This window comes from Phyllostomus hastatus, unplaced genomic scaffold, assembly GCF_019186645.2.
Source record: "Phyllostomus hastatus isolate PE091 unplaced genomic scaffold, TTU_PhHast_1.1 phas_contig_38, whole genome shotgun sequence".
NCBI lineage: Eukaryota > Metazoa > Chordata > Mammalia > Chiroptera > Phyllostomidae > Phyllostomus > Phyllostomus hastatus.
The window spans coordinates 8205977-8220748 of NW_025333869.1; the positions used below are offsets into that span (position 1 = coordinate 8205977).

General features: G+C 41.6%; 1 protein-coding gene across 1 annotated transcript in view; it reads left to right on the top strand.

The window, feature by feature from the left end:
• VSTM4 (V-set and transmembrane domain containing 4) overlaps window positions 1–14772 on the top strand; it is a 110287-nt gene that overhangs the window by 30824 nt on the left and 64691 nt on the right. The window contains exon 3 of the mRNA XM_045842128.1: window positions 6048–6116. Within this exon, the coding sequence (XP_045698084.1) occupies window positions 6048–6116 (69 nt within the window). The remainder of the gene's footprint in view (window positions 1–6047; window positions 6117–14772) is intronic.

The following is a 14772-nucleotide window of genomic DNA, read 5'->3' on the forward strand; positions in this document are numbered from 1 at the left end:
CTCCATCTTTGCCAGAACTCAGTAGTAGGCTGTCTTGTTGGCCTGGTGTGCTGGTGGTGCACTCTCAACACTTCTGAGGTACAGCTTCCAGGGGAAGAAAAATGGCTGGGTAAGATGGGGCCCCTTGCTCTGGCCTCTATTTCCTATCTCCCAGAATGTTATAATGTCATGGTCCCAGCACTTCGACCCAGCAATATGGTCTAATGTTTGTTCCATTCGCTCTTTCATTCAAAGTAACTATGACTTGGTACAACCAGGAAGGATTCTAGAAGTGAAGAAAAGATACAATCCATACCCTTCAGCTGGGGAGGTGGGTAAGACACAATATAAACAAGTAAAACATAGTGAGACATTCTAAGGGAACACATTTATTGGGGAGGGAGTGTGTAAGTATTACTAGGTGATCATTGGAGAAGGCCTCTCTTAGATTTTCTCTAGTTTTTCAGTTTGAGTCAGTACATGGGAAGACACATGGATTGTTATAGATGCCTGCCCTTTTGAAAAGAACTTCTTATAAAGCCATGCTCTTCATTTTGTATTCACTGTATTGAAAGACGCTACTTAAAGGGGCCCTTTTAGAGTCCTTTGAAAACAATACTTGTGTGATTGGCTTAGTCCTTAGGTTTTGCTGTTTTCTTGTTCTCTCTGGATTAAAATGAAGAGATATTGGTTTAGTTTCTAGTCCTGGACTCTTCCCTTGGCTGGATAGGAGATTGAAGCACAGGGTCTGGCCCCTCATAACTTGAACTCCCTCTCTCATGTCTCTGTGGGCTTGGTACCCACTTTCACTAGGAGTGTGTGAGGCAAGGCTTCTCCTAGTATGTTCCTGAGACCTCAAGTTTCAGAATTTTCTTTAAGGTGTGCTCCATAATCATACAGATTCCTGAGTTCTCCCCAGATTTCTCAGACCAGAAGCTCAGGTTGATGCCTGGAATTCTCCATTTTAACCAGAATTCCAGTTACTTTTCCTAATACTAAAATTTTAGAAATCTTAGGCTTTGGGCACTAAGGAAAGATCTGGAGAATCTGGAAAATACTTTATCTCAGACTGGCCAGCAATAGGAAGAGAAAAATGAAGGTGTGTCTCCCAATCTCCATGTCTTTCCCCATATCCTTGCCGCTGTTCTCTCAGGCCTGCTCACTCCTATGTCTGTGCTGGGCCCTCTTTACTTCCCTCTTCATCAACACCTGCATTCTGGAAGGCTTCTGTGTCATGAATGTGCACCTCACTTTGGATGTAACTTATGGGTGCAGATTAAGCTTTTAATTGTACAATTCTTTATTAAAGGAATTTGGGCATAGGTGAATAGGTAGGAAAGAATACTGGGAAAAAGGGAGCCTTCCCAGGGTCTCTAAAAATCATCAGCTATCTGTTCCATGAATGATGAGATCAGCCCTTCAACACAGATCCAGACAAAGATGTCACTATCATTGGTGAACAGATACTAGGAAGGGAAGTGGAGGCCCCATGGCCCTGGGCATTGTCATTATCACAGAGTCTTGGCATGAACTCAGGGAACACAATCTGTCACATCCTGTGAAACATGCCCTCCCCGGGGGTGTCGGTGGACATTCTGTTCAAGTTAGGAATCAAGGCTCTCATTTTTCACACCTCTCAGAGTGATGGTGTCCCATAGGCTCTATTAAAGGGGATTTGACTAAGAGTCTTTCTTTCTACCCTACTTCCTCCAGATATAAGACTGATATGATCTATGTGTCTTGGTACCTCTGTGCTGTATTCTTCCAGACTGTTTGATCCTGGGACACTTTTAACCAGTTCCTCCCAGAGGAGGTAATACATGGTATCTGTCACAACATGCCCTTTCACTCAGGGAGGGACCCCAGCACCACCTGCAGCTCTGGCATCTGGGCTACTGTATCACCAGAAGGGCAGATGGCCTTGACCTGGGTACTGGGGTCCCAAGGAAATTACAAAGCAGTCAGTAGGTCAGTTGAAGACAACTTTGGAGTGCTGTTTATTCCCTTCTCCACTGTGAGCTCCATGCAACTCATAAGTGGGCATGGGAGTCAGACAGAAACCAAATACCTAGTCTATGTCTTATAAAGCTGTACTGAGAGAAGTGGTTTGACACTGAGGCCAAATGGGCTTCTTCCTCCCCACCCTCTTCCAGGCCCTGAGCCCTTTGGGAAGAGGGGTTCTTTATATCACCCACTCTCCTGGGACCTCTGGATCCAGGAAGGATGGAAAAGAAGGGTACGTATGAGCGGCCCCAAGTAGGACTCTCTGGGAAACAGGGCTGGCAACACTCCTAGCAACTGGGGTAATATGTACATTCCCAAGGGGCTCACACCACCCACTCCCATGTTAGCTATTTGCTGAAAGTCCAGTCTCAGAGCACATGGCAAGACAGAGGCCACCCAGAATAGGATGTTGACCACATTCCTCTGATTCAGAACAGGGTAGCTTGTCAGAAGCTCACTTGGATCAGGGGTAAGAAGGAAGATGAATGAAGATGGGAGTTGGGGAGAGTCATGCAGTGTTACTCCCTTCGGCTATGCTCCCTCCTGGCCAGGGACTGAAATCCCATTACTCCATTACCCAGAGGAGTACGGCCCCTACCCACCATGAAAACCATGTAAAACAACTCATTGGTTAAAAAAGCTGGCAGCCTGTGACTCCCTAATCTTTGAGGGATTAAACTGAGAACTGCCCCAGTCCTAGGGAGCTGTCAGAAGGTAGAGACTTTCAGCTCCCCTGAGCTGGTGCTTAGTCAGAACTAGGACTTCGATTATGAAGGGCTGCTATTGTCTTCTCTCAATTGTCTGGAAGTCTGGTTTAATCACAAGGTAAGGCAAACACAGTTGAAAGTGATGGGCTGTTACTTTCTGATGGCTAAAGTCATTGTAAACCACTGCACATGCTCTTTGATCAAGAGATTGCATTTTATCTCATAGTGTTTTTGACCAACATTAGTAATCTGTGATTGGAAAATTTGCCACTCTTTCCTTGGTCAGGCAAAATATTTCCTTGAAGAACTTCATCCTCTGCCATCCCATCTAGCCCTCGGTGGCCTCTTCCACTCAGCTCCCCCAGGCTGACTGTGGGGGAGATCCACTAATAAAGTCAGTGGAGCCACTTCTTGTCCACTGCAAAACCCTGCTGTTATGGTGGCCTAGCTCTACCCACAGTGTGTCCTTGTGGTTTGTGGACTCAGACACATGGCTTGACTGTATCAAATTCACTCAGAGATAGCAGGGGATTAGCAGCTGAAATAAGATTGTTATGCAGAAACTTGGAAAAGTTTCTGAAACTGGCAGAGTTTATCCACATTTTTTCTTTCTTGTAGGAACAGATAAAGAGTATGACTGATGTTACTGATCAAAGGTGCTGCACTTTCCCATAAAATAGCTGCTACTAGGGGAGATGAGCATCCCTGAATTCCTCTCTTACAGGCCCATTAGCTTAGAACCCTGGTTTTCTGGCTCTTTCTGCACATATCTCCATGTGTCAATTAGGGAGATCTTACCTTCTGTCCCAAATAAGGCAAAGGGACTTGTAATTGGACTAGATCAAGAGCCAACAAATTGAGAAGGAAAAAATGAAAGATGAATGAAAGGTGGTCTGAAGGCACTTGTCTTTGCTAGAATGGTAACAGCCTGTTTGAGCTGCAGACATTTAGCTCCAAGGGCAGGGAGCTCTTTCTTATGGACCATTTGAACAATCAAAGATTCACACTTTGAGGCAAAGGGCTGACAGCAAAGGTCCATGCTGGAATTATGTGTAGAAGTTAGAGCAGGGGATAAAATAGACTAAAATCCTAGTCTTAGAGAGCTAACGTCCTTATGTATAGAGATGGCTCACTAGGTCACAGGCACTGTTCTGAGCACTTCACATGTTTTAATATATTTGATGCTAACACCTACCCTGAGAGTAGGACTTATTATCCCTGTATTACTGGGAAGTAAAGTGACTTTCCCAGTCATACAACCAGCACATGGCAACTTAGTGTTTCAACCCAGTGTATATCAGTTCATCTTAAACTCTAAAGGGCATATGATCCACCCAGGGAGTCTGGGTTTAGAGGCAGATGCTGATCCAGTAGCTCTGGTTTGGAACCCTAGTGATTCTGCACTTTTGACTGGACCCCAGGCAACACTGAGCTGCTGGTCCATGGAGCACACTCAAAGTGGAAGGCTCTGGATCATGATAGGCATACCTGACTGTCTGAAAGCATAAGTGACCTGGAAATTTCTTTCTAATTTATTTCTAATTTCTGTATTGACATCATTAAGATTCTTTGTAGTTAGCCTAGCCTAGCTTAGGCTCTATTACTTGAAGCTATGAAAACTCATTTAAGGTAACTCAGAAGAGAAGAGGCAATAGTTTAAGGCTATAGAGCTCATGGGATGCAAGGATAGCAATGCAATACGTCAACCCTCTTGGGACCCAAAGTGCCATTGACATCAAGTCTTCCAGCCCCATAGTGCCTCTCACCTCTACCTTTCCCTTACAGGTTCTGACTTCTATGCTCTTCTGCTTGCCTGTTTTCTAAACACAGCTTCCTGCCTCAAAGTTCACAGGTTCTTTCAGCCCCAGGGTCTATACAACCATATGTACTCTGTTTCTTAGTTTAAATTCTTGAGGGGGAAACTGATTTGTTGCTCTGGTAGTCAGCGATTATAGGGCCTGTGGATGGGGCAAATTAAGTAAGGAAGATGGTGGACAAATTGTATATAATATGACATGCAAGACCAAATATCTACTGAATTCATTCCTAGACTTCCAGATTGCTTACTTTGTGGGGCTATTAGGAAGAAAAAAATCATTTGTTTACTAGGCACCTACCAGCTATGAGGCAGTGTGCCAAATGATGGGTATATAGAGGTAGAAGATACTTCTTACAGTTTTAGGGAATTTAGGTTCAAATGGGAAAGGAGTTTTTCAGTAATGTCAGACTAACTTATAGCAAACCAAAACCCTCTTTCTGAGAACAATTGGAAAAGCTGAAAACATCTGCATTTCACCTTTCTTAATTACATATTTATATTTCATAAATACATTTATATTACACAATTATATATGTGCATATACATTTCAGCCATCCTAATTGTTCTCTGAAGGATAACATAGATAGATAAGGTAGGTAGATAGATAGATACATTCTTTTTATTAGAGTTCTACATTCTCTTCTCTAGAGCTCTGAATTTGGTAGACACTGAATGCATGTGGCTATTTAAATTTAAATTAATGAAATACAACTACAAATTCACTTTCTCAGTCCCATGTGGACTAGCCACAAAGCCACATGTGGCCAGTGACTGCTACTGTGTGTACAGTGCAGACAGGACATTTCTATCACCTCAGAAAGTTCTATTGGACAGTATTTTAATTCTCTGACATTTTACATTTTTTGTTATATTAATTTTTAGATTTTTTACTTATGATAATGTTACCCCTATGCATGGAACATTTGCATGGTTTCAGACTCTTTAGAATGATATTCAAGGTTTAACACAGTGTAACTCAGTTCTGTTTCCATGACTGTTGAAAGAAGGCACAGTGAATTCTGTGATCAACCATTGACTGAAAGCTGACAAAACAACATAATCTCAGAATCAGATGAGATTATGTGATGGCTGCTTTGTGTGATTGTCTTGCAAGACGAATAGTGCTCAGAGCGCTAACCCTGAGTCATCAGGTGACCTCAGGCTTCTCTATCTTGGGACATCAAATTATAAAAGAAATAATGTTTTGGTTCTTGGACATCCCATTGGAGAATTCTTTATTTTGCAAGAATGTGAGGCAATTGGGACTTCTATTGAACTGCATCTCAGCTGTGTGGTTTACTGGCTTTAAACAGAAATATTAATTCCCCTCCAGTGTGTCAGCTTTCTCAGTTGTTATATGCCAGTCATTGCAGCTCCCCATGACCTGTGAGTTTTGACAATTAAATGTGGGTTTGCAAAAGTGAAAATTATTTTATAAAAAGTGCCATATATGCCATATGGCATTATTCTGGATTGCAATGTGGGCCTGGCCTATAGCTTCCCTGCTTTATGCTGTGCTGTTCCTTTTTGTCTTACAGTGATTTCCCTTAAAGCTTCTGAAGATTCATCCTTTGAAAAAAAGAAAAAGACTTGGGCATTTTTTGAAGGTAAAGCTTGCGTATTTTTATTATAAGATGCTATCTCACTTTTATATAACAGGAAAGGAATAGAATAGAAGGAAAAGACCCCCACTTCTTAGTTTTGCCAAGTTGTTTTCTAGCCCTAAACTTACTCAAGAGTAGGATGGGAATTTCTGGTGTTATCAACTGAAAGGTTTTAAAAAGGTAAAGCTCCAAAACTGCATAATTTGGGGTTGTTTTATTTTGCTGTAGAATTCCTACTTTCAGGTGATATTAGGGTTGGGTCTTCAAGTAATATAAAAATAGAAAGTATGTCCACTGTGAACTAATTTTATCACAGATTCTTAAGGAGTTTGGGATTCTGGTAACAGTTTGAAAACCTTAAGTAAGGGATTTTTGACCCATTTTAGAATCACCAGGGGATCTTTGAAAACATTGCTGCCTGTACCACATTTCTGGAAGTTCTGGTGGTGATAGAACTTGTTGAAAGCTCCTCAGGTGATTCCAGCATGCAATCAGGCCTCTGAACAATGGTTCTAGGCTGGTCTCAGACCAGCAGCATAAGCATTAGTACCACCTGGGAACCTGTTACAGATGTACTAATAGGGCACTACCCTTACCAAATCAGAAACTCCGGGGTGGTGCCCAGCTATAGGTTGGCAGGGTGCTGATATGAGCTCCCACTTGAGCCTTGGGGCAGTTTTACCTCTCTGGGAGACATTGGTCAACATGTGAACATATTTCTGATTGCCACAGCTAACATTTTAGTGTTATTGGCATCTAGTGGGTAGGTGCACAGCCTACAGTACACAGGGCAGCTTCCCACAACAGAGTGATATGGCCCCTAATGCCAAGCATGCCAAGCTTGAGAAACTTTGCCTTCAAGTAAGGAAAGTTGCAAAAATATCAAAGTGGTTGAGGACTGAGACCAGAAACAATGAAAAAATGGGCTTTGTAAGTTCTCAGGAAGAGTCTTTGATCAGTACAAAACTGATTAATGTTAAGAGGTTATCAGGAAATTGAGAAGGATTATATCTGTTGAAGGCTGGGCATTTATTGATGAGCATGACTTTGTCAAAAGAATCTTAGACGTGTGTGCCTTGGGGATTCACCATCCTCTTTTGTTAACTCAACAGGTGTGGTGGAAGCAAAGCTTGCCCTAGGCGAGAACACTTGAAGTTAAACCTACCCATACAAAATCTAGATAAAAGCGGTGGGTTAAGGCATTTTCTCTTAGAAAAATGTCACCATAATTATGAACTTAGTTTGCCAACTCTAAGGTGTCACCAAGATGGGCCATTAGGATTTATTTTTGTGTGTTGAAGTCATACATACACATTGTGTTCCTCAGATTGCACTTTACTCTCATAGTGATCTTTGTATTCCCTGCTTTTTGCCTGCATGTATTGTAGCTGCCTCTTTCTTTATTTGATGACCTTCTAGAAAAATAATCCCAAATTTCCTCCCTTAGCCCTTCATTCAGTAAATGTCTGTTCATTAGAAAAAACACAAAAGTGACTTGACTCCTCACAGGGTGAAGCAGTAGAAAAAGTGATTGATTTAGCCTGTGTTTATGTGATCCAGGCACTGTGATGGAGGGCAGTCTTGTGGGACCCTAAGGCAGGTTTCTGGCAGCTGTAATGGGGGAGCCTTCTTTATCATCAGATGAATAATAATCTCTTCAGGTTTGTTAGTAGTAACCTGGACTCTGTGCTCCCCTTTGAAAGTCAGATTATTACATTTAGGAAGAGATCCAATAATGTACACTTAGTCAGGGCTAGAGGTGTTTTCAAAGACCAACACTGTATGTTTGGAAAGATTGTGGCATGTGACAGACCTAGGTAGACCTAGGAGGAATGGGAGATCACCAGGTGAGAAAACTCACTGTGGGAAACTGTAGCTTGGGAAAATGCCTGCCTGGGAAACTGCCTGCTGACCCTACCCAGGACAAACAGATGCCCAGCTAAGATTGGGGTCTGGGGTTGGCCTATCTGGCGTAACAGGATGCAGCTTTAATCTGAGGTCTGACAAGATGTATCAAGAAAAATGGTCAGCAGAAGTGGTACCCAGCAACCAGCTCTAGCCAATCAGACTGACACCCCAACCAGTTACCCTTCATGGGTTTTCGCACTTAAAAACCCTGCCCTAAAAACAACTGAACAAGTCTTAACCTTTCTTGGTTGGCTCCTCAACCTCCCTAGGTTGGCTCCATTTTTCCCTCTTATTCCCTGCTAGTAAACGCAGCTCCTTGGCTCATTGCATCCATCTGGTTTCTTGAGCAACTCTAACCTAACAGGATATAGTTCCCAATCACCTTACAGCATAATCAATATCTCTAAGACACTTTGTTTAATTAACAGTATTTTATAATTCACGTGTGGCTACAGAACATCAGGGTTACTCTCTATTTAACTCTATACAATATCTGTAGCTCAACATGTCCTCTCATCTCAACACAGAAAACTAGGTCCCTCTGAAAAGCAGACTCTGCATTCTCACTCTGTATGATACCTCAGAGCAGCTGTTTCCACAGTTCTTTTTTCCAGCGATTTCGGCATCAATTTCCCTTGGGTTTTGCTTTTTGAACCCAGCCATAGTGTTGGGGAGGTCAGGGGGACAGCTGAAATTCCCTGGTGCCTACTCCCAGGCCTTTGTCCTTTTGTTCCTGGATGGGAGAAATGCAGTAGAACTTGCCGGTGGATATCCATCCATCCTCCTGGGTTTAGCTGGGCCTGACTGTGCACAGCAGCACAAAGAAAGGCATTGTCAAGCTTCTCAGGAGATGCTGGAAGTAGTTAAAATCACTCTGGGCTGTTGCTTAGGTATTTTGCCTCAAGCAAGATGATATTGTAGGCTGGATAAGAAATAGCAGAAGTATACAGTTTTCTCCACAGAGCTGTGATCTCCTAGGCATTGGCCTTTGCCCTGGAAATGTAAAGGACTGACATTAACTTTCTAGATTCAGTGGTTTGGGAGCATTGTGTCCCTTCATTCTGCTGAAGAATGCTGGGGTCACCAGGTTTCAGAGCAGAGCAGCTCTGAATACCCCTGCAGGTCTCAGGGTTGCCCAGCAACAGGTGCTGTCTGCCCTTTTGTGGGCTACTCCTCCTGGCCTATTGTGGTTTAGCTTTGTGGGAAGGCGGTAGGTGGCACGCAGACACTGTATACCCCATCTCAGCCTCTCAGCTTTGTGATCATCACTCTAGCCCTGTGATCATCACTCCAGCCCACTGGCCCCACCATCTGCTTCAGAGAAGCCTGTACTGGTGGCTATGGGAGACATTTTCTGTGTGGCAGCTTGCAATTGAGCCTAAAAAATGACATGGGTGCCTTTGGAAGTGCAATGGCAAAAGACAGAAGTGCAAATGAATTCAGGGAATATAATATGATTTTTAGAATTATTTTGAGTGTGCGGGTAGATGTGGTATTTTAAAGGGGAATCCCAGATATAATTATATGCAGACTTTTTGTTAAATTTAGACCTGAAGGCTTCTCAATCTCTGGACAAACACCGTTTGGTTGGGTCTCTTTAAAAACCTTTGAGCCAACATTTATAATTATAGAGGTTTTTACCTAAAAGTTAAAGGCATCAGTCTGGCTTTCCAGCCCAGGAATGGCTGCCTGTCAGGCAAGTCATGGGTTTGCAATAGCTCCCCCTGTGGATGGTGGCCCTGGAATTTTAGGAGTTTGTGACCCTGGCTTAAATGGCTCAGAGCTTAATCTTTTTCTTCTTTTTTTTTCATAGTCTTTGTGCAGCAAAGCTGGGAACAAAGGGAAAAATGAGAACTCTTGGGTAATAGTTGCTGCCCAATCTAGGGAAACTCAGGTTTTTTGTTTTTTTAAGCTTTTCTTCTGGAGGTCCACAATTTTTAAAGTTCACATAGCTTCAAGAACACAACAGAGCACAGGCACAATTCATCTGAGGCCTGTGGGGACTCACACATTTGTAGCTGGTGCCTGCTGGCCAGTGTCCACAGCCTGGAGGGCCTGTGTGCTTGGCAGTCTGCTGACCCTTCCAGACTGGACAGATGTTTTATGATTCTGTATCTGTGGCTGCCTGTGGAGAGTCCCCTTTGTGCTATGTTGAGGAGGCTGTGATCTGAAACCCTAACATGGGCCTCTGGGAGCCCCTGGCCTCCTGCCACAGATGTCTACATTACGCCTCTAGGGACACATGGGAGATTCTCACCATGGTCTTGTCCCTCCTTGATTTCTGCAGTCCTGGAACTAAAGAAAGAGTTCTGATAAGGTGAGCTTGTGGATCACGTTGGTCTGCTCCAGTGGCACAAAGTAGGGCATTTTTTGTCTATTCTAGGAATGAAACTGAAGCCAAATTTTCCTTATCTTTTAGTCCAGGGATCCACCTCTCTATAATTCCTATGAGGCAGATGTATGTGTACCTGGCCCACATCTGTCTGCCTGACATTGTGACCATCCTGTTCCCCAACCTGTTGTTCCAGACATGGCTCTATAACTCTGTTCCCAAAGAGTCTGCTCCATGGGGTAGAATCCAGGACTGGTCACATGTTCTCCATATTCAGTCCCAGCCTGTGTCCTATCATGTAACCTTCTCTATGACCTCTGCTCTGTCTCTCAGAGTTTCATGTTTTTGAATGGAAGCCTAAGCCTCCCTCCTAACTCTGACCACTTTTGGAGTGCTCTACCATATTAATCTTCAAAAGATGTGTGGACATCTGAAATACAGGAATCTCTATGGAAAGGCTGTCTTAATTTTGATTGTAGAAGAGAGTTTTTTCTCTTTCTGTCTCAGACTCCTCATGTGCCATTGACCAATTCTAGTTCTTTAATTGGGCTTTGCCCCCACCATCCCCTAAATTAGCTTTACCCCAGGACTTTTCTGGTAGGCCCCTAGTGGGAAAACCAATAGGTGTCTTCCCGCAGCACCTACTGCTATTAAAGAATCTCTACTACAATGTTCTACTCTCTTAGCTTCTAGAACTCTCACTTCAGTCCCTCTCTACTTCTAGGACTGGCTCCCAGATCCCTCTGTAGGAGACACTACCCTGCTCCCTTAAAAATTAGTATAGGTACTCTCTTCACTTACAATATTGTCCTGTTATGCTATCCACTTATTTTTCCCCCAGGCTCCTAAGTTTCCATGAATAGAACCTCACTCAAACTAGCTTAGACCAAAAAAAAAAAACAAACAAACAAACAAAAAAAAACCTGACTGAGCTCTAATACCATGGGAGGAGCTCAAGGCCTCAGCTGCACTGGGCTTCTCTGAGGCAGGAGGTGTAGAGGGAGAACATGTGAGAAGAAACTGAGTGGCAGGAAACTGAGGTGTCTGATTACATCCCATTATCCTTCCCTCTCTCACTGACCATAAGCCTTACCTGCTTCTCTAGGCTCTCCATGGAAGCCTACCACCCCAACACTCCGATCATGCTTGTTCATCAGTTTGAGCACTTACCTAATTGCTTCTCTAAGTCCCAAGGGCTTTGCAAAGGTGAATTCCTGCTGACCAATCAAGTTTACTTCTAGAAACTTAATCTTAAGAACATAATGTAAGAGATGCATTACAATTTAAGCTTACAAAGGCTCATCATAGAATCATTTCCTACACAGAACTGTTAGAAACACTTTGAGTAACCAATAATAAGATATTGTGACTCAAATTAATATGATAAACTATAATCACATCTTTTAAAATAGTTCAGAATAATTTTTTGAAGAGAGCTTAAGGAAAAAATGAGATTAAAGAAAAAGCAAGATATGAAACTATAGGATTTTAATTTATAAGTATATATGTATCCATCATAAAAAAAGAACCATTTCAAACAACATGCAACCTGTTTTTTGAGTCTACAAGAACTCAAAAAACAACAACAAAGACAGCCCAGAGCAAGTAGAAGGAAGGAAACAACCAAGATCAGAGCAGAATTAAATGAAATAGAGACTAAAAGCACAATTCTAAGGATCAATGAATCCAGGAGCTGGTTCTTTGAAAAGATAAACAAAACCGACAAGCCTTTAAGCAGGCTGATCAAGAAGAAAAGAGAGAGGACCCAAATAAACACAATCAGAAGTGAAAGAGGAGAGAGTACAACTGATACCACAGAAATACAAAGGATTGTAAGAAATTACTATGAAGAACTGTATGCCTAGAAATTTGAAAACCTAGGTGAAATGGACAAATTTCTAGAAAAGTATAATCTTCCAAAACTCAATGAAGAAGAAGTAGAAAGCCTGAATAGACCAATAAGAGCAAAAGAAATTGAAGCAATAATAAAAAACTCCCAACACACAAAAGCCCTGGACCAGATGGTTTCACAGGAGAATTCTACAAAGCATTTAAGGAAGAGCTAACCCCTATCCTTCACAGACTATTCCAAAAAATCCAAAATGATTTAAGACTCCTGACCCCTTTTTATGAAGCCAGCATTATCCTAATTTCAAAACCAGATAAAGACACAACAAAGAAAGAAAACTTTAGGCCAATATCACTGATGAACATAGATGCTAAAATCCTCAACAAAATATTGGCAAACCTCATCCAACAATACATTAAAAAGATCATACACCATGACCAAGTGGGATTCATCCCAGGGATGCAAGATGGTACAATGTTCACAAATCAGTAAGTGTAATACATTACATAAACAAAAGCAAAGGCAAAAATCACATGATCATATCAACAGATTCAGAAAAGCATTTGATAAGGTACAGCATCCATTTATGATAAAAAAAAACTCAGCAAAATGGGAATAGAGGGAGCATTCCACAACATAATAAAGGCCATATATGAGAGACCTACAGCCAACATCATACTCAATGGGCAAAAACTAAAATCTTTTTTACTAAGATCAGGAATAAGACAAGGTTGTTCACTTTCACCACTTCCATTCAACATAGTATAGGAAGTTTTAGCCACAGAGATCAGACAAGGAAAGGAAATAAGAGGCATCCAAATTAGAAAGGAGGAAACAAAACTGTCACTGTTTGCAGACGACATGATAATGTACATAGAAAATCCTATAGACTTGGTCAAAAAACTGCTCGACCTAATAAATGAATTTGGCAAAACAGCGGGATACAAAGTCAATATCCAGAAATCAAAGGCATTTTTGTATACCAACAATGAAACAGCAGAAGCAGAAATCAAGAAAAAAATCATGTTTGATATAGCAAGGAGAAAAATAAAATACCTAGGAATAAACCTAACCAAGGAGGTAAAAGACCTGTACTCAGAAAACTACACAACACTGAAGAAATAAATCAAGGAAGACACAAACAAATGGAAACATATACTATGGTCATGGATTGGAAGAGTTACCATCATGAAAATGTCCATACTACCCAAAGCAATTTACAGATTCAATGCAATACCTACTAAAGTACCAATGGCATATTTCACAGACATAGAACAAATACTTCAAAATTTGTATGTAACCATAAATGACCTTGAATAGCTGCTGCACTTTTGAGAAAGAAGAGCAATGTAAAAGGGATCACAATACCTGATACCAAATCGTATCACAAGGCCACTGTAATGAAAACAGCCTGGTACTGGCATAAAAACAGGCACATGGACCAATGGAACAGAACAGAGAGCCCAGAAATAAACCCAAGTCTCTATGGTCAATTAATATTCAACAAAAGGGGCAGCAATATAAAATGGAGTAAAAATAGCCTCTTCAACAAATGGTGTTGGGAGAGCTGGACAGCTATGTGCAAAAAAATGAAACTCAAGCACCAACTTACACCATCCACAAAAATAAATTCAAGGTGGATAAAAGACTTAAATATAAACCATTACACCATTAAAGTCCTAGAGGAGAACATAGGCAGAAAAATCTCATATTTCATGCAGCAATATTTTTACTGATATGCCCCCTAGAGTAAGGGACATAAAGGAAAGAATAGACAAATGGGATCTCATCAAAATAAAAAGCTTCTGCATGGCTAAAGAAAACAGTATTCAAATGAAAATAGAACCAACTTTATGGGAAAACATGTTTGTCAATTGTACCTCAGACAAGGGTTTAATCTCCAAAATATATAAAGAACTTAAATGACTCCACTCTAAGAAGACAAGCAACCTAATTATAAAATGGACAAAGGACTTGAACAGATACTTCTTTGAGGAGGACATACAGAGGGTCCAGAGACACATGAAAAGATGCTCAGTACCACTAGCTAGCAGAGAGATACAATTTAAAACCACAATGAGATACACTTCACACCAGTCAGAAAGGCCATCATAACCAAAGCAACAAACAACAAGTGTTGGAGAGGTTGTAGAGAAAAGGGAACCCTAGTGCACTGTTGGTAGGACTGCAGACTGGTACAACCACTATGGAAAACAGTATGGAATTTTCTCAGAAAACTGAAAATGCATCTGCCTTTTGACCCAGCAATTCTACTGTTTGGACTATATCCTAAGAATACTGAAACCCCAATTGAAAAACACCTACGCACCCTGATGTTCATAGCACTACAATTTACAATAGCCAAGTGCTGGAAGCAACCTAGGTGCCCATCAATAAATGAATGGATCAAAAAACTATGGTCCATTTACACAGTGGAATTCTATGCAGCAGAAAGAAAGAAGGAGCTCCTACCATTTGTGACAGCTTGGATGGAGCTGGAAAGCATTATGCTAAGCACAATAAGCCAGATGGTGAAAGACAAATACCATATGATCTCACCTTAACAAGAA